General features: G+C 35.1%; 1 protein-coding gene across 1 annotated transcript in view; it reads left to right on the forward strand.

Moving 5' to 3' along the window:
• LOC111152885 (electron transfer flavoprotein dehydrogenase) overlaps window positions 1–15,237 on the forward strand; it is a 32,755-nt gene extending 17,518 nt beyond the window's left edge. The window contains exons 4-10 of the mRNA XM_022511605.1: window positions 3,732–3,878; window positions 5,510–5,650; window positions 6,938–7,081; window positions 10,338–10,506; window positions 13,072–13,254; window positions 13,661–13,882; window positions 14,911–15,237. Coding sequence (XP_022367313.1) covers window positions 3,732–3,878; window positions 5,510–5,650; window positions 6,938–7,081; window positions 10,338–10,506; window positions 13,072–13,254; window positions 13,661–13,882; window positions 14,911–15,074 — 1,170 coding nt within the window. The 3' untranslated portion in view covers window positions 15,075–15,237. The remainder of the gene's footprint in view (window positions 1–3,731; window positions 3,879–5,509; window positions 5,651–6,937; window positions 7,082–10,337; window positions 10,507–13,071; window positions 13,255–13,660; window positions 13,883–14,910) is intronic.
• Window positions 15,238–15,323: the final 86 nt, after the last annotated feature.

The raw sequence follows: 15,323 nt of genomic DNA on the forward strand, positions 1-15,323 counted from the left end.
ATTATGTAAAACCTATGTAGTAATATTATGTAAATAAGGCTGAGGCTCCTCCTTGGGTGGAGATGTTAGTATTATAATGAGGTAGAGGTAATTGCCGGTCATTCCAGAGGTCACTCCATGGTCCATCTGTGCAGGTGTGAGTCGGGGGCTTTAGCGCAAAAGGTCTGGGTGGCCTAGGCCAGTGAGAGGTCTTGTCAGGGCAGTCACCATCACCTGAGCAGTGGCTCTGAGTTTCATTTGCCAGACTTTAAAGGTAAGCCAGAAAGAAGAGCTTAAGAGAAAATGAAAGAGAGTTTAGTGAATACAAGTTGGTGGGCAGTAAATGTCAGGTCTTGCAGTCTAGCTGGTGACATCTACTCTTGGTTTTCCTTTTGTTTTACTCCCTACACCTTTGCTTGCTCGTCCTCTTCCTATCATGTAAATAGTGAGGCTCTCGGGCTCAATGTTGAGTCCTTCTCTATCTACATTTTCTCCGTAGTGACGTCATCTGGTCACATGGCTCTAAATACCCAAGCCCGGAATCTTATATCCTACTGCTTATTCAATAGCTCTGTGCCACATCTAATAGCCGTCTGATTATAAGAATTCTGATTTGGACAATTTTAAGTTTCAGAAGTTAAGTGATTTGCCCAAGGTTAGACAGCTGTAAGTAGTGGGGCTGGGGTTTGAATATTAACAGTGTGGCTGGCTCTGGGGCCTACCCCTTGAACACTATGGGACATACTGCCTCTAAGAGGAAGCTGAAGTATATTAAGTAATATTTTAGTTCAATAAGATTGAATTGTTTTATAATTGGTGTCAGGAAAACTGCATGTCCACCTGAAAACAAATAGAGTTTGGTCCTTTTATTTTTTAAAAATTCTGAGGATTTCTTAAAACAAAAAATAGGGACTCCAGGGTGGCTCAGTCAGTTAGGCATCTGTCTTTGGCTCTGGTTGTGATTCCAGGGTCCTGGAATCGAGTCCTGCACCGGGCTCCTCACTCAGCGGGGAACCTGCTTCTCCCTCTGCCTACCATTCCCCCTGCTTGTACTCTTGCTGTCTCTCACACTCTCTGGAAAAAATAAAATCTTTAAAAAAATTGAGAAATTAGAAGGAAATCTAGATTACAATTGCAACTTAAAAGTAGGATAAGCCATCCTGTAGAGGCAAGAAATAATGAACCCGTAAGAGACAGACCTTTTTAAACTGTATAAAAATTAAACAGTTCTGTATGCTAAAGTTACTATAAAGTCTGTAGATAAACTGTAGATTGGGGAAAATTTTTTTGATTACCTATAATATCAAATACCACATATACATTAACAAGAAAAAAGGCAGCATTTTAGAAAAATGAGCAAAATCTAAAAAACCGACAATTCACAGAAGAGCAAAGTCCAGATCACTACTACTTATAAGGAAAGATGCTTAAGTACCTTTTCTTCAGAGTCCGTAGCTTAAATGTCATTTCTTCAAAGGAGCCTTTCCTGTTCACCCAATCCATAAATTTCCTTCTTTTATTTCCTCTCGTAGCATCCTGTTTTCTTTCATAGCACTTAGTCATAATTTGTATTTATTTGTATTTATATACTCATGTATTTCCTTAATGTCTGCCTCTATGATTAGACTGAAGGAAAGGGGTGTATCTTTTATTTTTTCACCCAATGAAATAAGTCAATCAGAAAAAGAAAATTATTATACGGTTTCACCCATGTGTGAAATATAAGAAACCACACAGAGGATCAGAGGGGAAGGGAGGGAGAATGGAATGGGAAGAAATCAAAGAAGGAGCCAAACTGAGACTCTTAACTCCGGGGAAAAAAACCTGAGGGTTGTGGAAAGTGAGGTAGGTTTGGGATGGGGTAACTCAGTGATGAACATTAAGGAGGGCACGTGATGTGATGAGCACTGGGTGTTATATGAAACTAATGAAGAACTGAACACTATTCAAAAACTAATGATGTACTATATGTTAACTAACTGAAATTGAATTTTAAAAAAAGCTTTTTCCCCCACAGTCCAGTTACTGAAAGATATAACTTTATTTTACATTTTTGCTACATACAGTGCTGAGTCACTGTTATTTTAATTTGCATTTTCCTGACTGTTTTAAGTACTTTTTCCCTTTTTGAGTCAAGAAATATTAATAAATACCTACAGTGTGCCAGTTTTATGCTAGGCAATGGGAATATAGAGATGAATAAAAGAGAAGTATTATTAAGTGAGAAAAGTAAGGTACATTGTATTAAATGATCCTATTTTTTGTAAAACAAATCAGGAACCAAAAACGTTTAAGTGTGTATGTACCTCAGTATGTATGTGTGTTTAAATATTTGGATAAATTGTACATACTAGATTGTTAACATGGTTTGTGGATGAGTGAAGTGAGCAGACGAGAACAAAATAAAAAGATACTAAGTGAAATTATAGGATGTGTATGAAAGTGTAATATACATGTATACATATATATGACACTGATAAGCATTGTACAAGAAAAATAGCAGTTACTAATAAATGTGTAAAAGATGTTCAGACTCTGTAGTAATCAAAGTAATTAATTTATTAAATTAATCATGAGATAATTCTTACCATTCAGATTGAAAATATTCAGCACCAAGTATGTTCATCTAAGCAATGCTTTATAATAGTGAAACACACTGGAACAGCCTAAGTGTCCACTATTGAGAATTGTTTGAAAAATTAGGGGAATCTATTCAGACATAAAAAATGAATGCTTTAAGGGCACCTGGGTGGCCCAGTCAGTTGAGTGTCTGACTTTCAATTTTGGCTTACGTCATGATCTCAGGGTCCTGAAATTGAGCCCAACAGTTGGCTCTGTGCTGGGTGTGGAGCCTGCTTAGGAATCCTTCTCTCCAGATTGTCCCTCTGCCCCTACCCTCACCCCATCATGAGCTCTCTCGTGGGGGGGAGGATTCTTTTCTTGGAGTATCTTGCTTTTACATTCAACTAGTGCAAAAACGGTTACAAAACTGTCAGAATTAAACTACTTTTTGTCTTTGCATACACACAGACATGCAAATAAAATGAATAGAGAAATATCAGAAAAGATATATTTTGTAAGAGACTTTTCTGGTTATTCTGCATTCCTTTATTAAGTAACTTTATTGAGTGCCTTGTAGTATGTGTAAGTGCAAAATACAGAGAGCAAAAGAGAGGTAAAGACTTCATTTGTGGCTTTTTTTCCATTTGGAAAATTCAGTTTTAGAATATACATTCAGCAATAGAGAACAAGTAAAATTAAAGTGAAAAAAGCAAGTAGCTAAAGAGTATACTTAGTATGATTCTACTTGTGTTAGAAGGATATGAATAGGCTCTGTATAGTTTTTTATTCATGGAAATTTTCTGGCATGATTCACAAGAAAGCTATTAATAATGTTTTCTGCTTCAGAACTAGAAAACTAGGAGCAGGGAGGAAATGGATTTTCACTTTTCACTTTATTTTCATTTGTAGAGAATATTTTTAGCATGAGTGTGCTTTATTTGCTTTTTTAATTCTTATCACACTTAACCATTTAGGTACTTTGGAAGTAAAAAAGAGAAAAATACAACAAAGACACAGGATATATTATAAAATTTAAATTAGATTCTTCTTAAACAGTAGTTTTATTTCTAGTATTTTGTATTTGTATTGTTTCTTCTATACCTGCATCATTATTCAATTCAAAACTGACCAAAATGTGAATATTTTTTAAATTGTCAAATGTTGCAATTTAACATGTTTTTATTTTTTAGACAACATTTGAGAGAGGACTAGAACTACATGCAAAAGTCACAGTTTTTGCGGAGGGTTGCCACGGACATCTAGCCAAGCAACTATATAAGAAGTTTGATTTGAGGGCCAATTGTGAACCCCAAACCTATGGAATTGGACTGAAGGAGGTATCCTGATTTGTTTTTGTGATTTTAATTTTTAACTATGGAGTTTAAACTCATTTGTATTATAATGTAGTCTGTAACATTGATGTAATTTTTTTTTTAAGATTTTATTTATTTATTTGAAAGGCAGAGATCAGAAGTAGGCAGAGAGGCAGGCAGAGAGGGCGGGGGAAGCAGGCTCCCTGCCGAGCAGAGAGCCCGATGCGGGGCTCAATCCCAGGACCCTGGGATCATGACCCGAGCTGAAGGCAGAGTTTTTAACCCACTGAGCCACCCAGGCACCCCTACATTGATGTAATTTTATAGTTGCTATGTTTTTCATTGACTTGAAATGTTCATCATAACTGAAAATATTTGGGCTATTTTTAAGGGGCTACAAAATACTGCTGATCAAATTCCATTATTATCTAAATTGGTTCTACGTGTTGTAATTGTTTTATCAATCGTTGCTTAAAATCAAAGACTGGAAATTGAAAATATTTGTGATATGAATTTCTTTTCATTGTAATGCCATCTGTCCCAGTAAGATTTGACATGATACCCCCATGCTGTTTGTAGGGTGACCAGATCATACAAGAATGGTTTCTTCAGAATTGCACTGAGAAGATAATTTAGTTTATGAAATATACACTCAGCCATAGTATATTGATCTGAAACCTAAAATTTAGATTAATTATTACATATTTTTCTCAATTTATCCAATCTCTGTTTTCCCAAACCTTTGGCTTATTAGAGTGTAAAGATGCATTATAACCCCCAAATTTTTGGGGGGGTTAAAGCTCAGAACATTTCCAGTTCTGTAATAGCTAGATTTATTGTGAGTAAAAGCTTGTTTTGGTAGGTTGTGCATCACACATAATATTATCTGATTTTTAGATGTTTCAATTGGGAATTGTTAAAAGTTTGAAACTTAACCATTCCAGGGGTGCCTGGGTGGCTCAGTCGATAAAGCATTTGCCTTAGGCTCAGGTCACGATCCCAGAGTCCTGGGATTGAGTCCCCACATCAGGCTGTCTGTTCAGTGGGGAGCCTGTTTCTCCTTCTGCCTCTGCCTGCTGTTCCGCCTGCTTGTGCTCTCTCTCTCCATCAAATAAATAAAATATTAAAAAAAAAGAAAAAAACCTTACCATTCCGAAAATAGATGAACAATTTTTTTCAGCTGGGAAAAGGGGAGTGCAGGGGAGCATAAGCTGTCTTACTGAAGAATGACATATATACTTGAAAGCAGCAGATCTTAAGGGTACAGCTTAATTAATTTTTACAAGGTGAGCATATCCATGGAACCTCCAGCTAAATCAAGATCTAGAACATTACCAGCACCCCAGAAGTTTTCCTCATCTCTTCATTGGTGTTCCCTATAACCACATGAAAGTCTTAACCATTTTGAAAATCTAATCATTTTCTAGAAGAAATTTCTTAAAGAGTTCATAGCTTTTCTGACCGATTTTTTAGTCCAATTCATGATGCTGCTGTGCGATACATTTTCTTTGATAGGTGAATTACATTTTTTGTGTTTCTCTTATTGCAGTTTTTCCCTTGAAATTTTCATAGCTAAGACATAAAAACCTGGTAAATTTGATATATTGTGGTGGTAGAAAAAATTTAAATAATACTCTAGGTCTTCTTTTTTTAAGTTATGGATTATTGATGAAAAGAAGTGGAAACCAGGGAGAGTGGATCACACTGTTGGCTGGCCCTTGGACAGACATACTTATGGAGGCTCCTTCCTCTACCATTTAAATGAAGGTGAACCCCTGGTAGCCCTTGGTTTTGTGGTAAGTTACACACCCATTATGGAAAACTCTACTGTTGGAGTCCTTGGATCATCAGTGTTATAAAATCTGGAGATTGTAAAATGCTTTTCATTTAAAGGTCACTTTCTCATTTTGTCAGTAGGTAAAGTGCTTGTGGTTATCACAGGCATTGGTCTATAGCTTTAAACACACATAGCTTTTGTGATAGTAGCTACTAAATGCCAGACACTATGCCCTATGCTTCATGGAGAGGTCTAAGTTTTGTAAGATTCCTTTGAAGTATGTATATCCTTATTTTACAGACGGGACACTGAAGTCCAAACAAGTTATACAGCTTCCCCAGTTACACCCATTAAATGACAGAAGCAGGATTCACATCTGAGTTTGTGTGACTTCCAAGCCCAATTTCCACTATGGCATGCTGTCACAAAAAGTGAAATCAGCACTGGGTTTGAATCTATAACTTGTTAAAAAATGTAAGCATTTTCTCCCTTTTTAACCATTTGTATCTTTGCAGTGAATTACGTCTTGAACATTGCAAGGAATAGAAAAATAAGGGTTTCTGCACCATACGTTACAGTTGGGGGCAGCTTTATGATTTAATGTCATAATTAGACTTGTATATGACACATTTTTAAATTTTTGCATTATTGGTGTTTTTTGACACCCAGCCAAGTGTTCAGTTTCTCATCTTTGTATAATTATTCCAGTGACTTAATTTTTTCAAAGCCAAAAAGTTTGGTTATCAATTTCAGCGTTTTGATAATGCCTCATAAAATGTAACTTCTATTTCTTGTCCTCTTTTTTCTAAGTATGATTATATTCTCTTTCTTCACTTTTGCCTCAGTAGTACCACATATAGCTTATTAGTATATATAGTTGATTATATAATATATATAGTATATATTAGTATATATAGTTGTATACTAGAGTGAGTACTGATTAATGAAAAATAATTACAACTCCTTTTGTAGGAACATAATGTTAGACACTTACCTACAAATATTTTTCTAATTTGGGCTTTTATTTACAGAGCACAATGATTTATTAATATGCTCTAAATTTTTAAAGTTTGACCAATTATAAACACATGGTATCCTTTTGTTTACCCTTTCTTTTCCAAACAGATTTTATTCAGTTATTTATTTAAGTTTGGGTTACTGCATCTGTTTCTCCAAGTACTTTGAATACAACAAATTTAATGTACATGTTTTCTCATAAATATTGATCACATTTTAGCTTGATATAATTTGAAATAAAAATATCTAATTGTATAAATTTACCAAATTTAAATATAAAAATTTTAAGGTTGGTCTAGACTACCAGAATCCATATTTGAGTCCATTTAGAGAGTTCCAAAGGTGGAAACACCATCCCAGCATTCAGCCAACATTGGAGGGTGGAAAAAGGATTGCATATGGAGCCAGAGCCCTGAATGAAGGTGGCTTTCAGGTAACTCGTCCAACTTTCTATTTCTTATTTCTGCCTTACAAAGTAAACATTGAAAATATAATGTAATAAATTTAGATAAAGAATAGAAAATTATGTCTCAGGAAGTAACTTTAAGCAAGACGTCTAGTGTTTATAAGACTGTGTCATACCATAGTTAAATTACACTACAAATTTAGTTTTAAGAATATATTGATTTCTTGAGATAAATTTATAGACTTTTTGTTGGTTGGTTGGCTTTTATCCAGAAAATTAAAACTATATGATCCAAAGATATTTTCCTTTATTCCTTAGCTGCCAGGAAACAAAGATTTAGTTTTCCACAAAGGTAATTAATTTATCCCAACAACCAATTAACATCCATGCCTTTTGGGTGGCCTCTGTCAAGTTTTTGCCCTTGATTGTCTATTTTAGTGTATGTTCTTAGTAGATCTTATGAAATGTTAATGTAGCATTATATGTTAATTAATTGAATTTAAATTTTAAAAAAGAATCCAGTATATAATTCAACATACAGAAAAAAGAACAAGAAACTGGTAACTCAAGTCTACAAAGAACTTTATAGTCATTAAAAATATGGTTACATCTACAGATTTTGACATGGAAAAGATGTCAAAGCTATGACATTAAGTAAAAATAAAAAGAAAAGCAGGCTATAAAACAGCATGGTTATAAAAAAATGTTAATGTATTAAGTATATATAGACAATGAGATAAAAACCTACGTAGCCATGATAAAAGCTGTTAGTACTATTGTAAAAATATTAGGTAAGATCTAAAAAATTAGCTCTAAAATTTATACGAAGTGACTTAAAGGAACTTACTTATCTTCCCTGGTCTTTATTTTATAGATGATCCTTTCTGTCTCTAATAACCTAGGAAAATCAAACCATTTTCTAGATTGGATTGGATTTTTTTTTTTTTTTTGGCAATCCTGTTGTAAAAGTAACAGATTATAGAATATTAGGGAGGAGGGAAGTTAACCTTTAAAGTGAAGTTCCAAATACTTTATTATTACTATAACAATAATTTATAAAGTCAGGTAAAATCATAGCTAAAATTATAAATGTAATCATTAGAAACATAAAATAACAGTATCCCTAAATTCTATTGCTATCAGATTACTTCTCAGGAGGTTGTTTTGTTTCTAGAGTAGTAATTCATTTGCAACAAATATTTATTAAATTGCATAACTGTGTTCAAGCCCATTCAGCTCTTTTTCACAGTCTCTATAATACCTGTCAGTCTAATTCTGCTCTTTTTAATGTATAGTGTGCAGTTTCCAGTATATTCAATAGGATATACAGATTTGTATTTAAAAACATCTGCCTTGTGTGTTTCAACGTGTCAGATGATTTTTTAGAATGGTGGGAAGAGTTGACCACACACATATACATATACACACACTCATATTTTACTTAAATTTTCTGCTTCAATTAGATTCAGAAATTTATTTCTAGTAAGTTTTTAAAGAACCATAAGCAAGAATTTGGAACATTTGGTTTTGTTTATTTTTAGCTAACAAATATGACTTTTTTCCCTTTAATTTTTAAAATTATACTTACTTTATAATTGGAAGTTTATACCTCTTAATCCACTTTACATATTTTATAATCCTCCCCCTCCCCTCTGGCAACCATCAATTCTCTATAAATGAGATGGTTGCTATATATGTGACTTTTTCTTTCTTTTTTTCTTTCTTTTTTTCAGTCTGTACCAAAACTTACCTTTTCTGGAGGGTTTCTAGTTATTTGTGGTTTAATGTGGTTTCCAATTATTTGTGCATTTCTCAGTGCAACTTTTCCTAAGTCCATAGTTCCTTAACAAGATACCCAGCTGCCAGTAACACTGCCCCTATAGGATAGGGCAGGATATAGGGTAGGATACTCCCAGGATGTAAAAATAATGCAAAATGCATTTTGCTTGGTCCGTTAAGATTTTTATTCATAGGATTTATGCACCAGTTTGGAAGAACTTGTACTAACAATCCATGCCCTTTTATTAAACTTCACAGTCTTCTGGTTCTTGAGTCAAACCTAGTGTTAGCAAGGCCACAGCCCTATTTTAGGAAAGTGTTGTCATTATCCAAATTCCTATTATTTCTTTTCGGTTAGTAATATTCCAGAAAGCCCTCCCCCCTCTTATCTATTCTGTGATCCTGATTTCACACACTTTTATCTAGGTAGTTCTGATATTGAATTCAGTCTGAGAACCATAATCATAAATTCATTCCCAACATATACCGTGAAAGGACTTGAACTCTGACCCATCTTATACCAGCGTTCTTTCTGTCCTCCAGCATTGCTTCTCACCGCCTCTCCCTCAGGGTTAGAATTATGTCATTAATGGGAGCTATGGCCACAGATCCCTCACTGCTCATGCAGCTGAGGCACTGGTTTCCCTGTTTATCCTCCTTCCCTCTGAGCCCCTTTCAGCACCATCAGCCAAATTCTTACCACCCACCACTTTCTCAGCAAAGACTGTGGCTTACTTTAGGAAGCACGTAAAGAAGAAAAACTACAGAAGGAAGAAAGAAAACTCTGCACTGGCTTTCTCTTCTTTTGCTTTTCAAACTATATATTAGAGTATCTTTTCCCAGGCAAACAATCTAATTTAGTCACTACATTGTAGGGTATATATAAGCTTTTACTGGCTAACCCAAAAAAATACCACCACCTCTTATTACATTGTTTTTCATGAGAAATATATACTGAGGTCCAAACAATGGTCTTAGAAGTTATTTTGGAAATTCAGCTTATTCTTAAGTTAATTAAAATATATTCTTTAAGGAAGTAGCTAATTGTAATGATGCCATGGTGAGAACCTTCTGTAAATCATGTGTTACTGAGAATGCATGTAAAAGCAGATTACAATTTAGATAATAGGTGTTTAGGTTTAGGGAGTATTTTTAGACATGGATATTTGAATAATAACATTTTAATTTTAAATTTGTTTAGGTTTAGGGAGTATTTTTAGACATGGATATTTAAATAATAACATTTTAATGTGTTAATGCCCTGGTCCTAAATCTGTCTCATGTAGGTAAGAAGGGGGGAAGAAGAGAAGAGGAAAAAGTCTTAGAAAAATGTAATAGTTCTAATCCTCATTCTTAGGAAAGGAGGAAGACACTGCCTTTGCTCTGATTTTTTCCTTCACATTTTTCCCTACAACCTTAGAAGACTTTAAGAGACTATAATTTGTAGTAGTATTCCGTTTGTTTGTTTAAGCTAAAAATGCACTTGGAATGTTTCTTTCCTCAGTCTATACCAAAACTCACCTTTCCTGGTGGCTTACTAATTGGTTGTAGTCCCGGTTTCATGAATGTTCCCAAGATCAAAGGTACCCATACAGCAATGAAAAGTGGAATTTTGGCAGCAGAATCTATTTTTAATCAACTAACTAATGAAAGTCTCCAGTCGAAGACAATAGGTAAGAACTTCTTATTTAAAGCATTGAAAATTGTCAGGTTCTTCATTGAAATACTTAAAAAGAAGCTATTTAAACATACACTTAGTATATAGAGGATGAAAATAAATACAATGAAAATCTTGAGGTCTCCTTTATGCATAGTTCAGTTGATATTAAAAGATCTTTCCCTTTTCACAAAGCACTCAGGTGTGTGCTGTGCAAAGAAAACTATAGGACCTAATGTCAGTAATTAGATTTTTATAGCAATGTTCTGTTTTATTCACCATCGAAAGTAGAATAGTGGGGCACCTGGGTGGCTCAGTGGGTTAAAGCCTCTGCCTTCAGCTCGGGTCATGGTCCCAGGGTCCTGGGATCGAGCCTCGCGTCGGGCTCTCTGCTCGGCAGGGAGCCTGCTTCCTCCTCTCTCTCTCTCTGCCTGCCTCTCTGCCTACTTGTGATCTCTATCTGTCAAATAAATAAATAAAATCTTTAAAAAAAAAAAAAAGTAGAATAGTACCAGTGATGTCCCACCTACTTAGAAATGATTTCAAGTTTGGGGCACCTGACAGGCTCAGTTGGTAGGTCATGTGGCTCTTGATCTCGGAGTCATGAGTTTGGGCCCCCATGTTGGGTATAGAGATTGCTTAAATAAATTTTTTTTAAAAATTTTTAAAAAGAAATCATTTCAAGTTTGACAGTACTTTGTTACATTTTGTATGTCTCATATACTCACTAAGATACTCATACGTACTGATGTATCTTCAGTCTGAAAACAGAACAGCTTTGCAGACTACAGAATCCCGCAGTACCTTTTCCTTTGCAGGCTTTGCAAGCACAGGCAAAGACGTGATCCTTCTGCTCTGGTGGAGAGTAAGAGCTAACACCTCTGAATCCATAAACCCTTAATCTATGAAGACCCTTTAGTAATTCTGTTTTTCTCTAAATAAAAGCCTAAGTTTTCTCAGTCCTCTGATTTCATCTCTTTTTACTCTCCATTCCAGCCACACTGGCTTCTTTACTACAAAGACCATTTTCTGGTCTTTACTCACGGATGACTCCCTCATTCCCTTCACCTTTGCTCAAATACCACTCTCTCATGGTGGCCTTATATGGACCATACCAGTTAATCTGCAACGCACACAGAGTACTCCCACCCCTTCCTGTCCCCGTTTTGTTTTGTTTCATTTTTCTAGCGTATTTTCCCCCTGTTGGCATATAATTTACTTATCAACTTTGTCTCCTGCCTCTTGGATAAACTCCCAAGAGAGCAGAGACTTTGTTCACCATGAATCCCAAGTCCCTGGCACACAGTAGCAACTCAGTAGATATTTGATAAATAAACCTAATTACCTAGAATTCCAAATAAATGTTCTTCCAGGTAGAAGTATGAAACTTGATTATGCCTTCAAATTTCTTTGTAGAAATGGAGGCATAGGGTGTGGGAGAGGAGGGCGATAGGTAGAGCGTGGAAAAGGCAGGAGGCCACTTCATGGAGAACAGAATAGGTAAGACGGAATGTACTTGTTGAGTCGTGGAACTTTATTTTCTCATTTTCTTGCAAAGTAGCTTTTCTTGTTGGGATCACAAGCTGTACTTGCACCTCATGTACACAGAATAGCAGCACATAGACAAGTACTAGAGCAAGTAGGTCACCAAAGACCAGAGGATTAAAGCCTTGAGGGAAAGGGAATGGAACAGGAAACTGTTCCAAATGACTGGAAAGTGTATAGCCACCACAGAGTTTAGTTTGTGAGAAGTAAGAACCAGTTTGCCCCATTAAATATTAAATGCATGCACTGTTTCGGTATTGTTATAAATTTCCTAGGGCTGCCACGACAAAGTACCACAAACTGGGCAGCATAAAACAACAGAAATTTATCCTAAAAAAAAAAAAAAAAAAAAAACAACAACAACAGAAATTTATCTTGAGTTCTGTAGACTAACAGTTCAAAATTAAGGTGTTTATAGGACGTTACTCTCTTCTGTCTTTAGTCTTCTTGCCCTCCCAGCTTTCTGATAGCCCCAGACATTCCTTGGCCTGTGGCAGAGTAACTCTGATCTCTTGCTTCCGTCTTCTCCTCTCTCCTCTGTGTATCTCATAAAGACACCAGTTGGTGGATTAAGGAAGGACCCACCGTAATCTAGTATGACCTCATCTAAATTACCACGACAGTGACCATCTTCTGACCCATCTTGAGATAACTGGGGGTTAGGACTTGAAGATAATCTCTTTGCAGGACATAGTTCAACCTGTAACAGGCAGAAGTGTTTCATTTAATCAATTATAAAAACTTCTCACTTTTATGGGTAGAATGAACTCTAAGTAACCTTTTCAGGTTCACTGAATTTTAATACTGAATTTAAGAAATCAAATACCTTACCATTAACATATATCAAATGGCTGTCTTTTTGGAAGATGCCAACATTTGTACATGGAAGATTCTTCAAGCGTGGGGTCTTATACAACCACTTGTTTAAATTTATTTAAGATTCACTCATCAGATATTTCAGTAGTAAAATACCTTGATAATAAAGTATTTTATACTCCTTAAGGTAATTTGATACATTTCATGTTTTTAATAAAAGGACTTCATGTAACTGAGTATGAAGACAATATAAAGAAATCATGGATGTGGAAAGAGCTATATACGGTTAGAAATATAAGACCATCCTGCCATGGAGTACTGGGAGTATATGGTGGGATGATTTACACTGGAGTCTTTTACTGGATATTTAGAGGAATGGAGCCATGGACTCTAAAACATAAAGGTAATTCCAACATATTTGAGTATGAATATTATAATTATTAACTACTCATGCTACTCATGAATGGGGGTGCCTGGCTGACTCATTCGGTACAGCATGCAGCTCTTTATCTCGGGGTCGTGAGTTCTAGCCTCATGTTGAGGGTAGAGTTTACTTAAAAAAATTGTTTTATTTTTTTTTTAAATCTCATGAATAGGATCCACTAATTAATAAAGTGAATTTAATGTTTCAAACTTGTTTTATTAGAGAAATAATAAATTCAGTATCTTTAATCATGTATCATTACTATAAGAGACTAAAGTCCTACTTCTTTGGTATAATATTTTCATGTTTTCATAAAAATGTTTAAGAAAGTACTTTTACATTAGGATCATATTTTTATTCAAAATCTTACTCAAAACTGTTCAAGGTTCAGACTCTGATCAGCTCAAGCCAGCCAAGGACTGCACACCTATCGAGTATCCAAAACCCGATGGACAGATCAGTTTTGACCTTTTGTCATCTGTGGCTCTGAGTGGTACTAATCATGAACATGACCAGCCAGCACATTTAACCTTAAAGGACGACAGTGTTCCTATAAATAGAAATCTGTCAATATATGATGGGCCAGAGCAGCGATTCTGCCCTGCAGGTCAGTATTGTGATTTCCATCCATTCCTAAAAAACATGTATTTGTTTAAACCATGTTGGAAATATGCTTCCATTATTTTAAGAAATTTCTCCTTCCATTGTATGAAAATTATAAATGACCCCCTACATCCAGCTTCCATTAGAAAACTCATTTTTATGGTTTTTACTCTAGCAATGCTAAAATAATAGGGAATTTTTGGTAAGCCTAATTCAGTTGACCTTTCTCAAAGCATTTCTTGGGGTGCCTGGGTAGCTCAGTCAGGTAAGTGGCTGATTCTTGATCTCAGTTCAGGTCTTGATCTCTCGGTCGTAAGTTTAAAAAAAAAAAAAAAGCCTTTCCCTATCCTACTTCAGACTAAGGATTATGGAACACCAAATACCTCTTTCCATGTTTACATGACTTAAATCATTTCTCCTATCTGCTCTTACACAAATACTAAAATATTAGGGTATAGCCACATTCAGCTCAAAAAATGGTCCCAGACATTAAATTCATCATGAATACTGTATCCTTTAAGGTAAACTTTCAACTAGAATTATAACAGGAACTAGATCTCAAATGATATGGTAGAATAGTATGCAGATATATGAAAATCCGTATATTCTGCAGGGACTAGATTTAGAATGTAAACTCTGAGGGCAGGGACCTTGACTTTTGACATCTTAAAATCATCTGAACTTACACTGGTTTGTAAAGTCTTTGAGGGGTAAGGATTGGATCTAATTTGTCTTTTCAGTTGTAACACACACATAAAATTGGAACTCAAAAATTGCTAAATGTTGTTCCCTTGTTTAATAGGACTAACTCAGCCAAATACTGATGTACCTTCTGCTTTTATCCATATTTAATTTACACTAATAGCAATAGCACACACCAAGATCTTCATAATATTCTTTGTGGGTAGACATTCAGAAAACAAACCTTCAAGGTTTCTGTAGCTACTGTTTCCAGGACTTCAGTTTCTACTTTTGAATTTTAAAAGTTAAAATAGTTAGGTACTTCACAATATTACTTATTTTTCCTTGCAGGAGTTTATGAATTTGTACCTTTGGAACAAGGTGATGGATTTCGGTTACAGATAAATGCTCAGAACTGCGTGCACTGTAAAACATGTGATATTAAAGACCCAAGTCAAAATATTAACTGGGTGGTACCCGAAGGTGGTGGAGGACCTGCTTACAATGGAATGTAAACTGCAACTGATTGCATTTGCAGGCACGTTTGATAGTTTCTTTAAAATGTATGACAAGCTAACTTTAAAGTTTAGAAGTCAACAGCTGTCAAAATATTTTACTGTGTATTACTGATCAGAATGTTCATAAAATTACCAATGAAATAAAAATTTTATACTTATACCTAAAATTGTCCCATAAAAAATTATGAATATTCCTCCTACATAAAACTTTACAAATGAGATAGCTTTACCTCTACAATTACTCTT

The sequence above is a fragment of the Enhydra lutris genome, unplaced genomic scaffold, assembly GCF_002288905.1.
Source record: "Enhydra lutris kenyoni isolate GAN:26980312 unplaced genomic scaffold, ASM228890v2 scaffoldscaffold3, whole genome shotgun sequence".
NCBI lineage: Eukaryota > Metazoa > Chordata > Mammalia > Carnivora > Mustelidae > Enhydra > Enhydra lutris.